This window comes from Anarhichas minor, unplaced genomic scaffold, assembly GCF_050575085.1.
Source record: "Anarhichas minor isolate MPS153535 unplaced genomic scaffold, ASM5057508v1 ptg000007l, whole genome shotgun sequence".
Classification (NCBI taxonomy): Eukaryota; Metazoa; Chordata; class Actinopteri; order Perciformes; family Anarhichadidae; genus Anarhichas; species Anarhichas minor.
Window position 1 is genome coordinate 16,986,487 of NW_027466453.1, and position 12,857 is coordinate 16,999,343.

Consider the following 12,857-nt stretch of genomic DNA (forward strand, 5'->3'; position numbering starts at 1 on the left):
TTCTATTCATAGAGCAAAATGGTCAAATTCCATAACGTTTTTCTCTTTATTGAAGTGTTACTTTTGCCCCAGTTCAGACCTTTGAATCTATCCACTCCAGTGACATCAGGCACGCGTTATATTTTATGTAAAATGAAAAGACAAAAAAAGACTTCCAAACTGAAACATCTTGAAATGTCCTAGGTGCCGGTTTTCTTGCTAATAAATAAACACATACAGTATTTTTTTGCATATTTAGTATTCATTTATTTTCAGCTGAAAATCATGCTGATAAGTTATACAGAAAAAGGTGAGTAAAGGCCTTCACATATAGAATTATTAATATGACACGGTATAGAAGAAACACTTAGAATTTTACCTATTTACAGTACAACAGTAAGAAAAAGTGCTTGGATGCATCAAAGTGAAGACAAATGCAGTGAAATAAGACACAAATACATCTGCTGGCCTACAACTAATCTCTTATATTACTAGATATTTAGGGATAATTCTGATCAATCATTACACAACTGGACAGGATTAAGTGCGTCATGTCACACTACTCATGACTAATGATCACGGTCCTCTGGTACCTTCACCACTAATGTTGTGTGTGTGTCCATCTTAACATCTTAAAACACACATTCCTTCTGCTTTTATTGCATAGTACCAGAAATCATTGTGCACGTCTATTTGAACCAAGACCCTTGAGGAGCGAACATGATCGGAGACAGGTGACTGAGGCAGCAGTTGGCAGACTGTATAGCTTCAACGCCTGGGTCAAACACCATCTTTATACTTCTATTGTTATAGTTTTACACACCTGACCCAGAGGTAATGTTCCCCTCCTCGGTCATTCATGATCCAGTTATACTCGAGTTGGAATCTAATTCTTATAAAATAAGCAACTTTTTAGAGCCAGCTATTAGTCCAACAAAGGATGTGAGTGTTTGATACTAAAATCATTTAGAATAAAGTACGATTAACTACAGTCAAGAGGAGTTGGTACAGGAAGTGATGGGACAATGCTTTGGGAAAACCAAAACAACACACTTGCATAAACAGATCAGTTAAAAAAAAAACACTAAAACTGCTCATAATCTCATATTTTGTCAATCAAAGAAACTAACTTTTTTTTTTAAGTTCTAAAAAACAATAAGATATACCAGCGATTAAAAGTTACTTTACATGTGCGGCAGTCTCTTCAGAGTGTCATCCTAGTCTCATGATCAGATTTAAAATAGCTACACTAAATAACAAGGACACACTGCGGACATCTTTTAGGAAAGAGGAAACCCTTCTACAAACAAGTGGCATACATACATCAACAGGAGACTTTCAAAAAGTGTTTGGAGATGATGGCTGGAATATTTTCATTTTTGGAGCACTTAAAGATGCAAACTACATTCAGGCTCACTTCAACTTCTTGTTACAAGTTTTTTGATCTGTCTTAAAACGGTTTTTGCCTTAGAGCTGTAACCTCTGGGTAACAAATAAAGAATACTCTCTGACCTATGGGGTGTCTCTTCATATCTCTCTTTCACTCTAAGACACAGACTCAGTGTCTCACTTTGGCAACCCAACAGAAAATTGCAGATGCCAGTAAAACATGTAACATATTACTTTGATAATGCATCAATGGTATTAAGGTTGAGAACAATATACAGTATTTGCATACAGGTTGAAAACACAGAAAATATATAAAAGGGATGCACCAATGTTTCAGTCCCAATACGGGTACAGATACCTGGGCTTTGGGTAACAGTAGATACAGAGCACCGATACAGAGCACCGATACAGAGCAACGATACGGAGCACCGATACAAAGTAACGATACAAAGTAACGATACAGAGCACCGATACAGAGCACCGATACAGAGCACCGATACAAAGTAACGATACAGAGCACCGATACAGAGCACCGATACAGAGCACCGATACAGAGCACCGATACAAAGTAACGATACAGAGCACCGATACAGAGCACCGATACAAAGTAACGATACAGAGCACCGATACAGAGCACCGATACAATACTTGTAATACTAATTAATAAGCTGTATGCCTCAGTGTGTGGACATGACTGGGATCATTCTTTTATGTGTAAGGAAACATCAGGAAACATTGTTTTACTAACTTTGTAAAACAAAATGTAACAAATAAATACATAGATATAATTTACTGAATTGGTGTATATTATTAAAATAATAAATCCTACACCAGCAACTTGGTAAAATATCTTCAAAGTTATCAGAATTACAATTCATGAGTAAACCTGTTTAAATGCAGCAACAACTTTAACAGGAATTGAAATTCCAGTATATAAAGTATATAGTCTGTAAATATAATTGATTAATATAATTGAATAGATCCAATATCGGCCTGATATCAGTATCAGTGCATCCCTAAAATATACAGTCTCATTTTTTCAACCCACTTTTTGCAAATGTACTATGATGACCATCAAAATATGGCCTTACTTGACTTCAGTGTTACACTGTTCAGTCCGTTTCTGCATCATTTCACTACTCGCCTACATGAACGGCAACAAATTATGGTGACTAACATAATAACACCGCACATCTGTACTTATTACTGAAGCTGGTTTGGATACTGAATGTATGACGAGCATGAAGATATCTGAAGAGAAGATCACAGTAAAGCATGTCGTCACAGTTTTCCACTTACGTACCGCTCCGATCCTGGTTTATTTTCTTCGCCACTGGATAATATTGATGTTGAGGAACGCTTGAAGCAGGTAGGAAACACTAGATCAGAGGCCTCAGGACATTAACGTCTGCCAGTGATGGTTTGAGTCGAGCTGGGCAGTCACGTCCAGCGGCATCTCTTCCTCTGACAGGCTTCGGGGTCAGATGTGCAACCCTCCGAGTCACTCTCACAGGAGGACGGTCCAGCCAAGGGGGGGGCAGGCGAGCCCGAGGGTCGCTCGGGCCCATCTGGGGTTTCCTCTGTGGTGCCACTATTGAGACTGAGCACCCAACCCAGTTTGTTGTGGAGCAACTGGCGAAGGCCCGGCGGCAGCGGCAACACGTCCAGGGTGTCTATACAGTCCGGCATCAGCTGGCGAAGGCGAGCGCAGCAAAGGTACAGCAGGGAGGTGGGCGCAGAGCACGATCGGATCACCTTCATGCTGCTCTTCGCTGCAGTGGAGCACGCCATCGGATAAAACTTCTTATTTTGGAGCTCCGTGGTAGCAACACCTACATCGAGAATGGTGACAAAACATTTCATGTTCATGTGTAATATCTTGTTACAATACTACATAAGTAAGTAAGTATTTATCAGTTATGGTATGTGTGTATGTTGATACTAACCTATACACTTGCGGTTTTTGAAGAAAGTGAGTGTGCCGTGCCACGTGTCCAGATGGATCCCGATGATGGATCCCTGTCCAAACCGGGAGGAGAAGTTCATTTTGTCTCCTTTATGATGCAACAATCCTGACAAAAGGAGGACAACCACTGACGTTAAACTCATACAAACCCCACTGTGAGATGTTACTGCTGCATCACAACACGTTGTGTTGGTCTTACCAGTGTAAGAAAGACCCCAGCTGTCTGCATCTTTTCCCAACAGGCTGCAGAACGAGTGTCTGTATTTGTCTAGGTTGACATCGAAAGTACCGATGCCGACCATCTGCACAGATACAAACAAGAATTTATGTTCGGATCTCTTTAGGAAGCGTTGCATACTACCAGCAGGTCAGTGAAGGCGTAGAGGTTTACCATGTCTGTTCCATACACTGGAGATGTCATCTTGATCTCCCAGAAGTGCTGCCCTTCAGCCAGCTCTTTGGAGCCACGGATTGCTGCTGTGCCACAGCTGTATTCAGAGTGGAAGTTAACTTTTTGATTGTCGCAGCTCAGTAATGTTGCCGTCGATTGGCTGTTGCCGTCCCAAACCCAGTCAAACTCTGAAACATCAGAAGTCATTCGGTCATTCATGGCCAAAGAGAGAAGAAATGAAATATTTTTTTGGCCATTGATATGCAGGAGCTGTCTTGTACCTTGGTCGTCCTCGCCACAGTGGCAGTCTTTAACTTGGTGAAAGCCTCGCAGACGAGGGTTGTAGTTGGTCTCAGCCTGGGAGTCGCAGCCACAGTAGGACTCTCCGGTGACGGGCACTGCACTGGGGACTGGAGGGACCATCACTGCCGAAAAGTCTGCCTCAGAATCTGAATCACTGTACTGGGGAGCAGCAATGCAGAGAGAAACAACTCATTCAAACGCCAGCAGCATTGCTTATGTAACAGCACAACACTGGTTTAGATGTTGGGCTGCTACAAAGACAAAATTGGGCACTGCATTGGAAAATGTACCTCTGAGTTTTATCAACATCTCTAAAATGTAATAGTGAAATGCAGATATTATAATGCTTTCCTTAAACCTAATCTCCAACCAAACACACACCGTTTACAGTGGCCAAAAGCACATTAGAGGCTTTAAGTCTGACAGTGATAGCTGAGGTGACTTTTTGTTGTCTTCTCATGGTGATGATGACACATCCTGTCTCCTGCCTGGGGTGAAACAAGTGGCATCATATGACACAAACAAAAACTCTTGTGTCCACTGATGCTTCGAAATCTGTTCAGAGCTTCAGGTCCAATGGGGGAAACAGCAGCCCTTGTATGCTTACCTCTAAACGGTCATGGCTCCATTCTTCAAGTGCCCGGGCGTCAGCATCCCTTCGTATCCCACCCCAAACATATCTCCATGCACGACTGTTCCTGCTGTGCCTGGACATGGCAGCAACAGTGTCTCACCAGTAGAAGAGCCCGCCTAGTCAGCTCAGGTTCAGTCCAGATGTTGGAGGAAGAGCATCAGTCCAGATGCTGAGAAATAAATTGACAACATGTGATAATCTTGAGAGGCACAGACACTGAAGTCCCTCTGGCAATTGATGCTTGTAGCTTTGTGCATTGCATAGTTTATATAATTTAGTTATTTATTGATGCTGCTATCCTGATGTCTTATCTCAACACTAACATGTGCTTCCGTTACAGCTTTATAGTTTAGAGTTGGTGGGGCACATTGACGGTTAACTAATTACACACATATCATCCTACCTACTTAATTTAACACTAAATAGCTGGTAGCAGTCTTCTGCTTGACCGCAGATAATTGTCATCATCAGCAAAACTATTAGTCTTTTGACGTGAGATGTTGTTCTTCCTAACTAGCGTCAGTTAGCCACCTAGCGGTAGCAGCTAACGCTAGCTCTACACAGAATTTAGCCCGTTGACCCGCGGATGCATTAACAATATTAGCAGGCTGTAACAAGGTCAGATACGTATCAATTCAACCCAGACAGCCGGTTGAAAGCTTATTATTGATAGCTTATTACACAGGCAGATGTCGGTTACTACACGGTTTATTCGCCATGTATTAAGAGAAGAGGTGACCGGGCTGGTGATGCAGATTCAGACCTAGCGTAAACTAGCTAGTTAGCGTTCGTTAGCTGCGTGTTAGCGTAAACTAGCTAGTTAGCGTTCGTTAGCTGCGTGCTGCTATCAGCGCGAGAGAAAACCGTTAACGTTACCTGCCTTGTTCACCACAGAGACGTTGTTCCTCGAAGCCACTTATTACTAGAGAGCTAACACACGACAGCGGAGTGAGCGGGGAGCAAAGCTTCCTGTTTACCATGACCTACTTTACATCAGTCTGACCGTAAACAATAACAGTGAGACGGGCTCTCTGCAGGAGCCCACTGTCTCCAACAGGACGTTTATTAGTGCACAGAAAATACTCCTGTTGTATTAGCCTAGAGAGGAACGAGTGTTATTCAGTGGAGATGTTTAGAGGTTATTTAACTAAAAGTAAAAGCACAACATGATACAAAATACTGCAAACAATGTACCAGTAGTATAAGTATTGTGAAGTATTGCCCTCTTTCAGTGTTGTATATATTAAGTGGAGGAAGAAGTATCCAGAATTTTACAATTTATTTCAGTAAGTAGCAATACCACAAACCATAACAATACTCAACCTAAATTAAAAATGTTACAGAAGTGTTACAAAAATCAAATGTTCTGAAAGGATAGCCTCACAATTTTTCCCAATTTTGCCTAAAAACAATAGTCAGTCACCTCTATGGACATGGCTGTAATAATTCCTCCTGTTCAGACCTGCTATTAAAAGATCCCTTATATGTGAGTGATGGGGACAAAATCCATATTCCTCGTTTTGTGGTTTGTTAAATGTGCATATTATATATATATATATATGCGCAATGAAAATGAGCTGGCAAATGTATTCAGGGCACCAATAAGACTGTGTGGAAGCTCTCACAAGAGTTGTCTGCAGATAGGAATGAAAAAAAGTACATTCACCACAAACAATGAATTATGCATGTGCCTGTTTTAGGAGAAATTCATGTCCACTTCAGGATTAGATGAAATACCTTTTTGTGAACCTTTCACTTTTCATCTAGCCATCTATCAATTTAATTAACTATTTATTACCCAATTTCCCTTTTTCAATTAAATGCTGACAGGTGCTTGTGACTCTGAAAAGCCTTAAAGACGTCGACGCTGCAAGTTAAGTCATTCAATTAATATCAGAAAAAAAAGGCTTGACGCTGATGTTCTGGAGGTTGAGTTTTATTTGGAAATCTGACAGGCATGGCTGAACAGTGAGCTCTCACCTTAAACAAAACAAAACAAACAAAAAAAATCAAGACGGCAGCACTACAGGTAAACGATACTAGTGTTGGAGAATGTCATATTAAACATAAAGACTTGCACACACACATTATGCACTCAGGTCATTCACAGACACACAGACAGACACGCACGCACGCACGCACGCACGCACACACACACAACTCCATGTCAACATGTGGACATCCTCCATTAATAATCACACTACATCCAGAGGAATTCCAAGCACTTAGAACAATTACCCACAGTGCAATGAATCTAACTATACACAGATAATTTATATATTTTATGTATATAGGGTATTCAATAAACAGTATTCCATTTAGATAGTTTCATTAAGTCAAAATCTTCATAACTTTCCATAAATAGTGAAAAATAAAATGTATTGACAGCTCCTCACCACTGTGATTCAACAAAGGTCCCCGAAAAGAACATGGAAACATAAAATACTAGTGTGCATGATTCTTCAGCAGTCTCCAAACAGAGAAGGACGATCAAAATCACCAACAGAAAACAATAATCAAAAGGAGGGGAATGAGCAGAGGGATAAACGTTGATACTCACACTCACAGCACAGACTGGTTACTACATTTACAGAAGTGGAGGGACTCTGGTTCACTGTACAGGTTAAGATCAGACAACAAATCAAGCAGACTGTCCACACATCATCCCACAACAACCAATACATCTTCATGCCCGTTCAGTACTCACGAGACCTGACACAACTGCATGGCTTTAAACAATATGATCACATCTACGGAGGACATGTTTCTGTTGCCATCCCATCCTGTCAGACCCACGGGGTGTAATGGAAGTACGGTGAAAATCTCCTGTTTGTTCTTGCTGCTTCGATGTGGAATGAATGAGATGGTGTTTGATGCGGACATTTATTTTGTAGATAGGATGAGAGCCACGATGAGGCCGTAAAGCCCCAGCACCTCAGCGAAGATCAGGATCAGGATCATGCCCACGAAAAGCCGGGGCTGCTGGGCGGTGCCTCGCACTCCGGCGTCGCCCACGATGCCGATGGCGAACCCGGCCGCCAGACCGCTCAGGCCCACGCTCAGACCGGCACCGAGATGCAGGAAGCTCCTGTTGGAAAGAAACAAAATGCAAAAGGTAATACCGTCTGAAACGTATAATCACATATTTCTTTTTTGGCCGACGGTGTGTCAGGACCTTGAGGCAGCAGCTGAAGTTGCAATAAACATAATCCTCAACAAAAGATGTGACCCATGGCCAGATTATTATAGGATATAAAAATGCAGCGCAGTGAGGTTAAGGACATTTTATACACGAGACGTGAGTCAGTCGTTACTCTGTTTGTCACCGATAGGAGAGACTTCGGTCTGCAGTGTAGTTCATAAACTTCAATGATAAACCAGAGAATTGTAGAGTAACAACGGACTTCATGATCACAGAAAGTTTTTCTATAAAACTGTTTCAGAAAACAAGTTCTGAGCAGTTAGCTGTTCACTAACTCGCAGCATAACTCTACTAAGAGCCAGACATAGTCAATGTTGTATGTGTACAGATTGTAAAGCCCTCTGAGGCAATTTACACAAATAACAATCAGCAATAATACACACTTTAAATGTAAAACGGCAAACTGTTGTAATGGACTACGTTATCAGAGGTTCGTCTTACTTGTAGAGGGTGACTCTCTCAGAGATGTTGTTGGCTATCAGCACAGCCACCACCAGCCCGTAGATGGCGATGATACCAGCCATGACCACGGGGATGATGGACTTCATGATGAGCTCTGGCCGCATCACAGACATGGCAGCGATGCCCGTGCCGCTCTTCGCCGTCCCATATGCTGCTCCTAACGCTGCGTGAGAGAGGAGAGACTTCCTGTTAATTCAGTTCAGTGTTTATTCTTCACTTACAAATGATTCCCGATAAAAACAACTCAAACCAGACGAGATATGGATTCGGATGAGGCTGGGTGAGATTAATAAACCCAGACAAATCGATTGCAGACCTGACGTGCAGGTAACAGACAAAATGAAACAGCAGAAGATATTCGACTGACAGTTTTCTCCCACCCAGCCATATATAACTGACCAATTATATATAATTCATTTTTAAAAAGGAGTACTGCCAAATCACACTAGTGCACCTATTTTTAAAGTTTCCTCACAAACCTCTGAAACACGTTTAAAAAGGGATTAATCGTTGTACTCTGGAGCCGTGATAACACATAAACCTCACCCACTTGACTACTTTATACTTCCGTCACCTCACGTCTCACTGACATCTGCTCGTCACATATTTGTAATCACGCTGCACATCACTGGTCACAGAGTGTATGTTGACTTTGTTCAGTATACCTGTTCAATCTGAAACACTACAGTAGCCCCGCCTTTTCTTTTTTTCTCTATACTCTATTGTTTTTGATTCCAAGTTCCCTTTTTGAAGTTTGTTATCTGCTCTTTGTCACCTTGCTGTCTGTTTACAATTATACGCAATTTAACTATTTAGTATAGAAGGACTTTGTATAATGTATTAGCTGCCTCCCATGAGCTCTTGTATTTTACGTCTTGTACAGTGTTGTAATTGTGCAAACAAATAGAGACTAGAAGATCAGTTTTAGTGAAGTGTTGATTGAACTCACACAGCCAGCTGTTTGTCAGCCAGTTAGTCACTTTTCTTGCATTTACTCTTCTCTCACCGGGTAAACCCACATCATGTGTGGGGTTGTGTCCCATGTGGAGGTTCATCTACTACACATGAGACACAGCAGTCCTCCTCCACAGATAGTTGACCAGCACAATGGAAAAGGCAGTGCCCAGTTTTCTGTGCGGTTCTTTGTCAGCTGGAGAACTTCACTGTGCACGATTACTGTTTATCATGCATGGTTTAGATGACAACAAGCAGAAAGAACTCTGAAAACAGGATGTTACCTGCTTATCATAACGACCAGCTGGAGCCAATAAATAAATAAATCACTCCACCACTTCTCACTTGCTGATGTGGGTGTGTTGACACTTTCGAGGGCTCTGTGCTTATCGACTCACTACAAGCAATTATTAGCATTATTGTGTGAATAAGACACGCATCAGTTTCTCCAACAAGTTCAACATCTCTGTACCAAGCTACTCTTCTCTTTATATTATTCAGGGAGGGAACGATTCAATAATGGTTTTATTATCCACTTATATTTATGTTCTTATTTGCATAAAAGTACAAAATGACTTCTGATCCCTCACATTTTAAATGAATCATGTGCCACTTCTGTACTGATTGCTTTCTCACTGTGCATCCCATAGATAATGAATGGACATCACATGTCCAGCAGGTCATCAGCCTCACACAGATGTCGCCTGTGGATGCTTGATGGAGCCGCCTCGAGAAATCCTGGACTGACTCTATTGTGAACAATCAAACTGTTTTGAAACTTTAGCAGCACACAGATTTTACTGAAGGGTGTAATATATGTATGATTCACAGCTCTAAAGCACAAATAACGCTGCTGTGAAGGTGTCTGTGTGCCTCGGGGTGTGAAGGATAAAGCTTAAAACGGAGCCCAAAACGGAGCCCTCAGGCAGCGCTGTGCTATATAAGTATAACTGTGTTTTCCATTTTCCCCTCAGTCAGCACCTACTTAAAAAAATACTAATTTGGATTGAACGACAGACGCACTGAACCAATTGGGTGTCGGCCGAATGTGAGCAATTCACATTAAACACTGTTTCTTGGTCGTTGTCATAAAATGTGTTTTAGATCCATTCATTCAGGCACGACGGGCCACCATCTCAGTTTTAATCCTTTTACCGTAATCAAAATGAATCCAAGTTTCATGCAAATTATGAAAGAGAGACTTTATGTATTATAATTGTATTGATTGATAAAAGTTGGATATGTGCATCTCTAGATTTAATATCTTATAACTGTCATTCAATGGTCAAACTCCACAAAGTGTCACCTGATGTCAAACCATCAATGTGTTCTACATCATGGAGACAGGTGTATGGAGGCATTGACATCACCCGATTGACTGTAAATCCCCACCCAAAAATATTTTAATAGTATATTTCCTTATTTCCTCCCTGATAACCTGGGTGTACCCCGCCTCCTCGCCTCGAGTGGATGCTAAACGTGGATGGATGGATGTTCCCTTAATTTCCCCTCACTGATGTTTTAGGCCTTAGATGCTGGCCCTCCTGTAACACCACACATTAAACCGTGACGGGGACTAATCCCAACAACAATCATATTCATCGTATATTATCATGAGGACAGAGACCTTAAATAAGTTAATTATAACAGATTAAAAGACGGCCTCGTCGACCTGAGCTGCCACCTCAAAGCAGAGTCTGCGTCACCAAGAAAGGCAGCATCACAGCTTGATATGATATAACCAGGCTGATGGAGGTAGCTAGCTAGTTAGCATGACGAGCTAACGTCAGTGGTCAGCTCGGTGGAAACCTTCCCCCGCCTCTGCTCATCATCCCCCCGGCAGGTGTGTGAGCCGTGACCAACTCAGCTAACACCCATCGCCGTCATCTCTCGTGAGACAGACCACCATGTTTGTTGTTTCTAATATCGTGAGAATAGCTGAACATCTGTCTGAGCTCATTCGCTCGTTAGCGTTGTGACAGTAACGGTCGAGATGTCAGATGGAGGAGCTGGTGTAGTTACCGCTGAAGACCATGGCCGCAGAGGCTCCCATCACAGCGAAGAAAGGCGCGTACTCGGGGCTCTCCGCAGAAGACATTCTCGGCACTTTTCTCGGGGCGACAACAGCTACAAGGCAGACTTCTTCTTTCTTTATTTAGGTTTCCTTTTTCCCTCCGTCAGCTTTTGGATAGGTTAAAACACTGAGAGGGGGGGGGAGACAACGTAGCTGCCAGCAAAGAGCACCGGTGTAGGAGAGGAAAATGGCGATACGGAAAGAGTCACATGACTAACCATCTCGGAACGATCCATTTGTGTGGACACGGGGGTGCTCGATACAAACAAAAGTCGAAATAACTAACCTTTGTTGTTTAATGCACCGTAAAGTATATTGTACAAATCATTCTCATTTGATTTTTTACACGCACACCAGTTTGTAATACTACAATGTATTATATGAGTAGTTTGTACAGTGTGTAGGCTATAATATGGTATGTTCTGCTGCAAGTGTACTGACTGCAGTTGAAACGCTGGTTTACTACATGCTGGCGTATTTACTATAGGTTTTCAAGAAGATAGTCAAATCAACCAACAACCGTTTTTACTCTATCATTTAAAAAAATGGGTCAACAAATAAACAACAATAATATAGAGGCACAGTGTCCATAATATCCAGCATATAGCCACCCTCCTTTAAACCATGTGTATGTTGTAAAGGTTTTTTTTTCATTGACAAGGAGAGGTCATTTTAAATCAACATTAGACTTCCTCTGAGACTCAAACACACTAAGACTGTCTGACCTGGAGACACATCCTGAGTCTGCCTTTGTCAAGGTGACACTGTACAAACCTAATGTCAGCTATAACAACATGTCACCTCATAATTCACCTCGGGACAGTTTTCTTTTGGGCAGATATTCTGTAAAGATTACATTTTTAATCACATCCTATTTTACCTTCTTTACACAGTTTAGTTTTTTTAAATGTGCTTTTCTCTCAGAGCATCCCCCAGTGAGTGTTGATGACTATAAAAGTTTGTTATCTGTATCGTTTTATATCATAAGAACAGTTTTGGTTTGAAGGATGTTTTTTTGTACAAGACAAACATGATCTTTGTCTTAGCTTTTAATAATCCATCTCTTTGAAAATATTCATGTACAGTTTGCATTTTTTGGATAATAATTATAATGATATAATCAACGGATAAAAACATTTAGTATAAAAGAGAGAGAGAGAGAGATTAAATCAAACATTACATAAAGTGACATCACTTACCCTCTCAACAGAAATGTGTTTACTTTTAATTTCACCACAACACAACTGTGTTGCCAATTTGCCTACTGAGCAACGGCCTTCAAAAAATTGGCTGTGCATAAATAAACAATTAAATTAGAGTGCTATCCTGCACCTGATGTCTGATCTTCGCCACAGCCACCTCTGGTTGAAGTGTCCTGGAGCAAGGCACTAAATCCTCACCCTGTCCACAGGTGGGGTCATCAACCAAACATAATAAATGAATGTAGGACTTATTTACTCACATATGAGTTATGATGAATTAATACATGCCTGGTGGAAATTT

General features: G+C 41.4%; 2 protein-coding genes and 1 long non-coding RNA gene across 7 annotated transcripts; 1 reads left to right on the top strand and 2 right to left on the bottom strand.

Moving 5' to 3' along the window:
- Nucleotides 1-221: 221 nt before the first annotated feature.
- spsb3a (splA/ryanodine receptor domain and SOCS box containing 3a) lies at nucleotides 222-5,739 on the bottom strand. Of its 5 annotated transcripts, none has more exons than XM_076086258.1 (7): nucleotides 5,543-5,739; nucleotides 4,636-4,831; nucleotides 4,007-4,187; nucleotides 3,726-3,913; nucleotides 3,534-3,636; nucleotides 3,315-3,440; nucleotides 222-3,200 (listed from the first exon to the last, which is right to left on the bottom strand). In XM_076086258.1, the coding sequence occupies exons 2-7, from the start codon at nucleotides 4,741-4,743 to the stop codon at nucleotides 2,809-2,811; spliced, it is 1,098 nt and encodes a 365-aa protein (XP_075942373.1). In that variant the 5' UTR covers nucleotides 4,744-4,831; nucleotides 5,543-5,739; the 3' UTR covers nucleotides 222-2,808. The 5 variants fall into 5 exon arrangements, with proteins under 5 accessions (XP_075942373.1, XP_075942372.1, XP_075942376.1 ...); XM_076086257.1 differs by having other exon boundaries at nucleotides 5,539-5,739; XM_076086261.1 differs by lacking the exon at nucleotides 5,543-5,739 and adding an exon at nucleotides 4,410-4,516 and having other exon boundaries at nucleotides 4,007-4,182; nucleotides 4,636-4,791.
- LOC142945002 (uncharacterized) lies at nucleotides 5,212-10,530 on the top strand. The gene is made up of 2 exons (XR_012952903.1): nucleotides 5,212-7,777; nucleotides 9,931-10,530. It is a non-coding gene; the product is annotated as an uncharacterized LOC142945002 (long non-coding RNA).
- On the bottom strand, nucleotides 6,583-11,550 carry atp6v0ca (ATPase H+ transporting V0 subunit ca). Its single transcript, XM_076086266.1, has 3 exons — nucleotides 11,303-11,550; nucleotides 8,306-8,489; nucleotides 6,583-7,750 (listed from the first exon to the last, which is right to left on the bottom strand). The coding sequence occupies exons 1-3, from the start codon at nucleotides 11,376-11,378 to the stop codon at nucleotides 7,546-7,548; spliced, it is 465 nt and encodes a 154-aa protein (XP_075942381.1). The 5' UTR covers nucleotides 11,379-11,550; the 3' UTR covers nucleotides 6,583-7,545.
- Nucleotides 11,551-12,857: the final 1,307 nt, after the last annotated feature.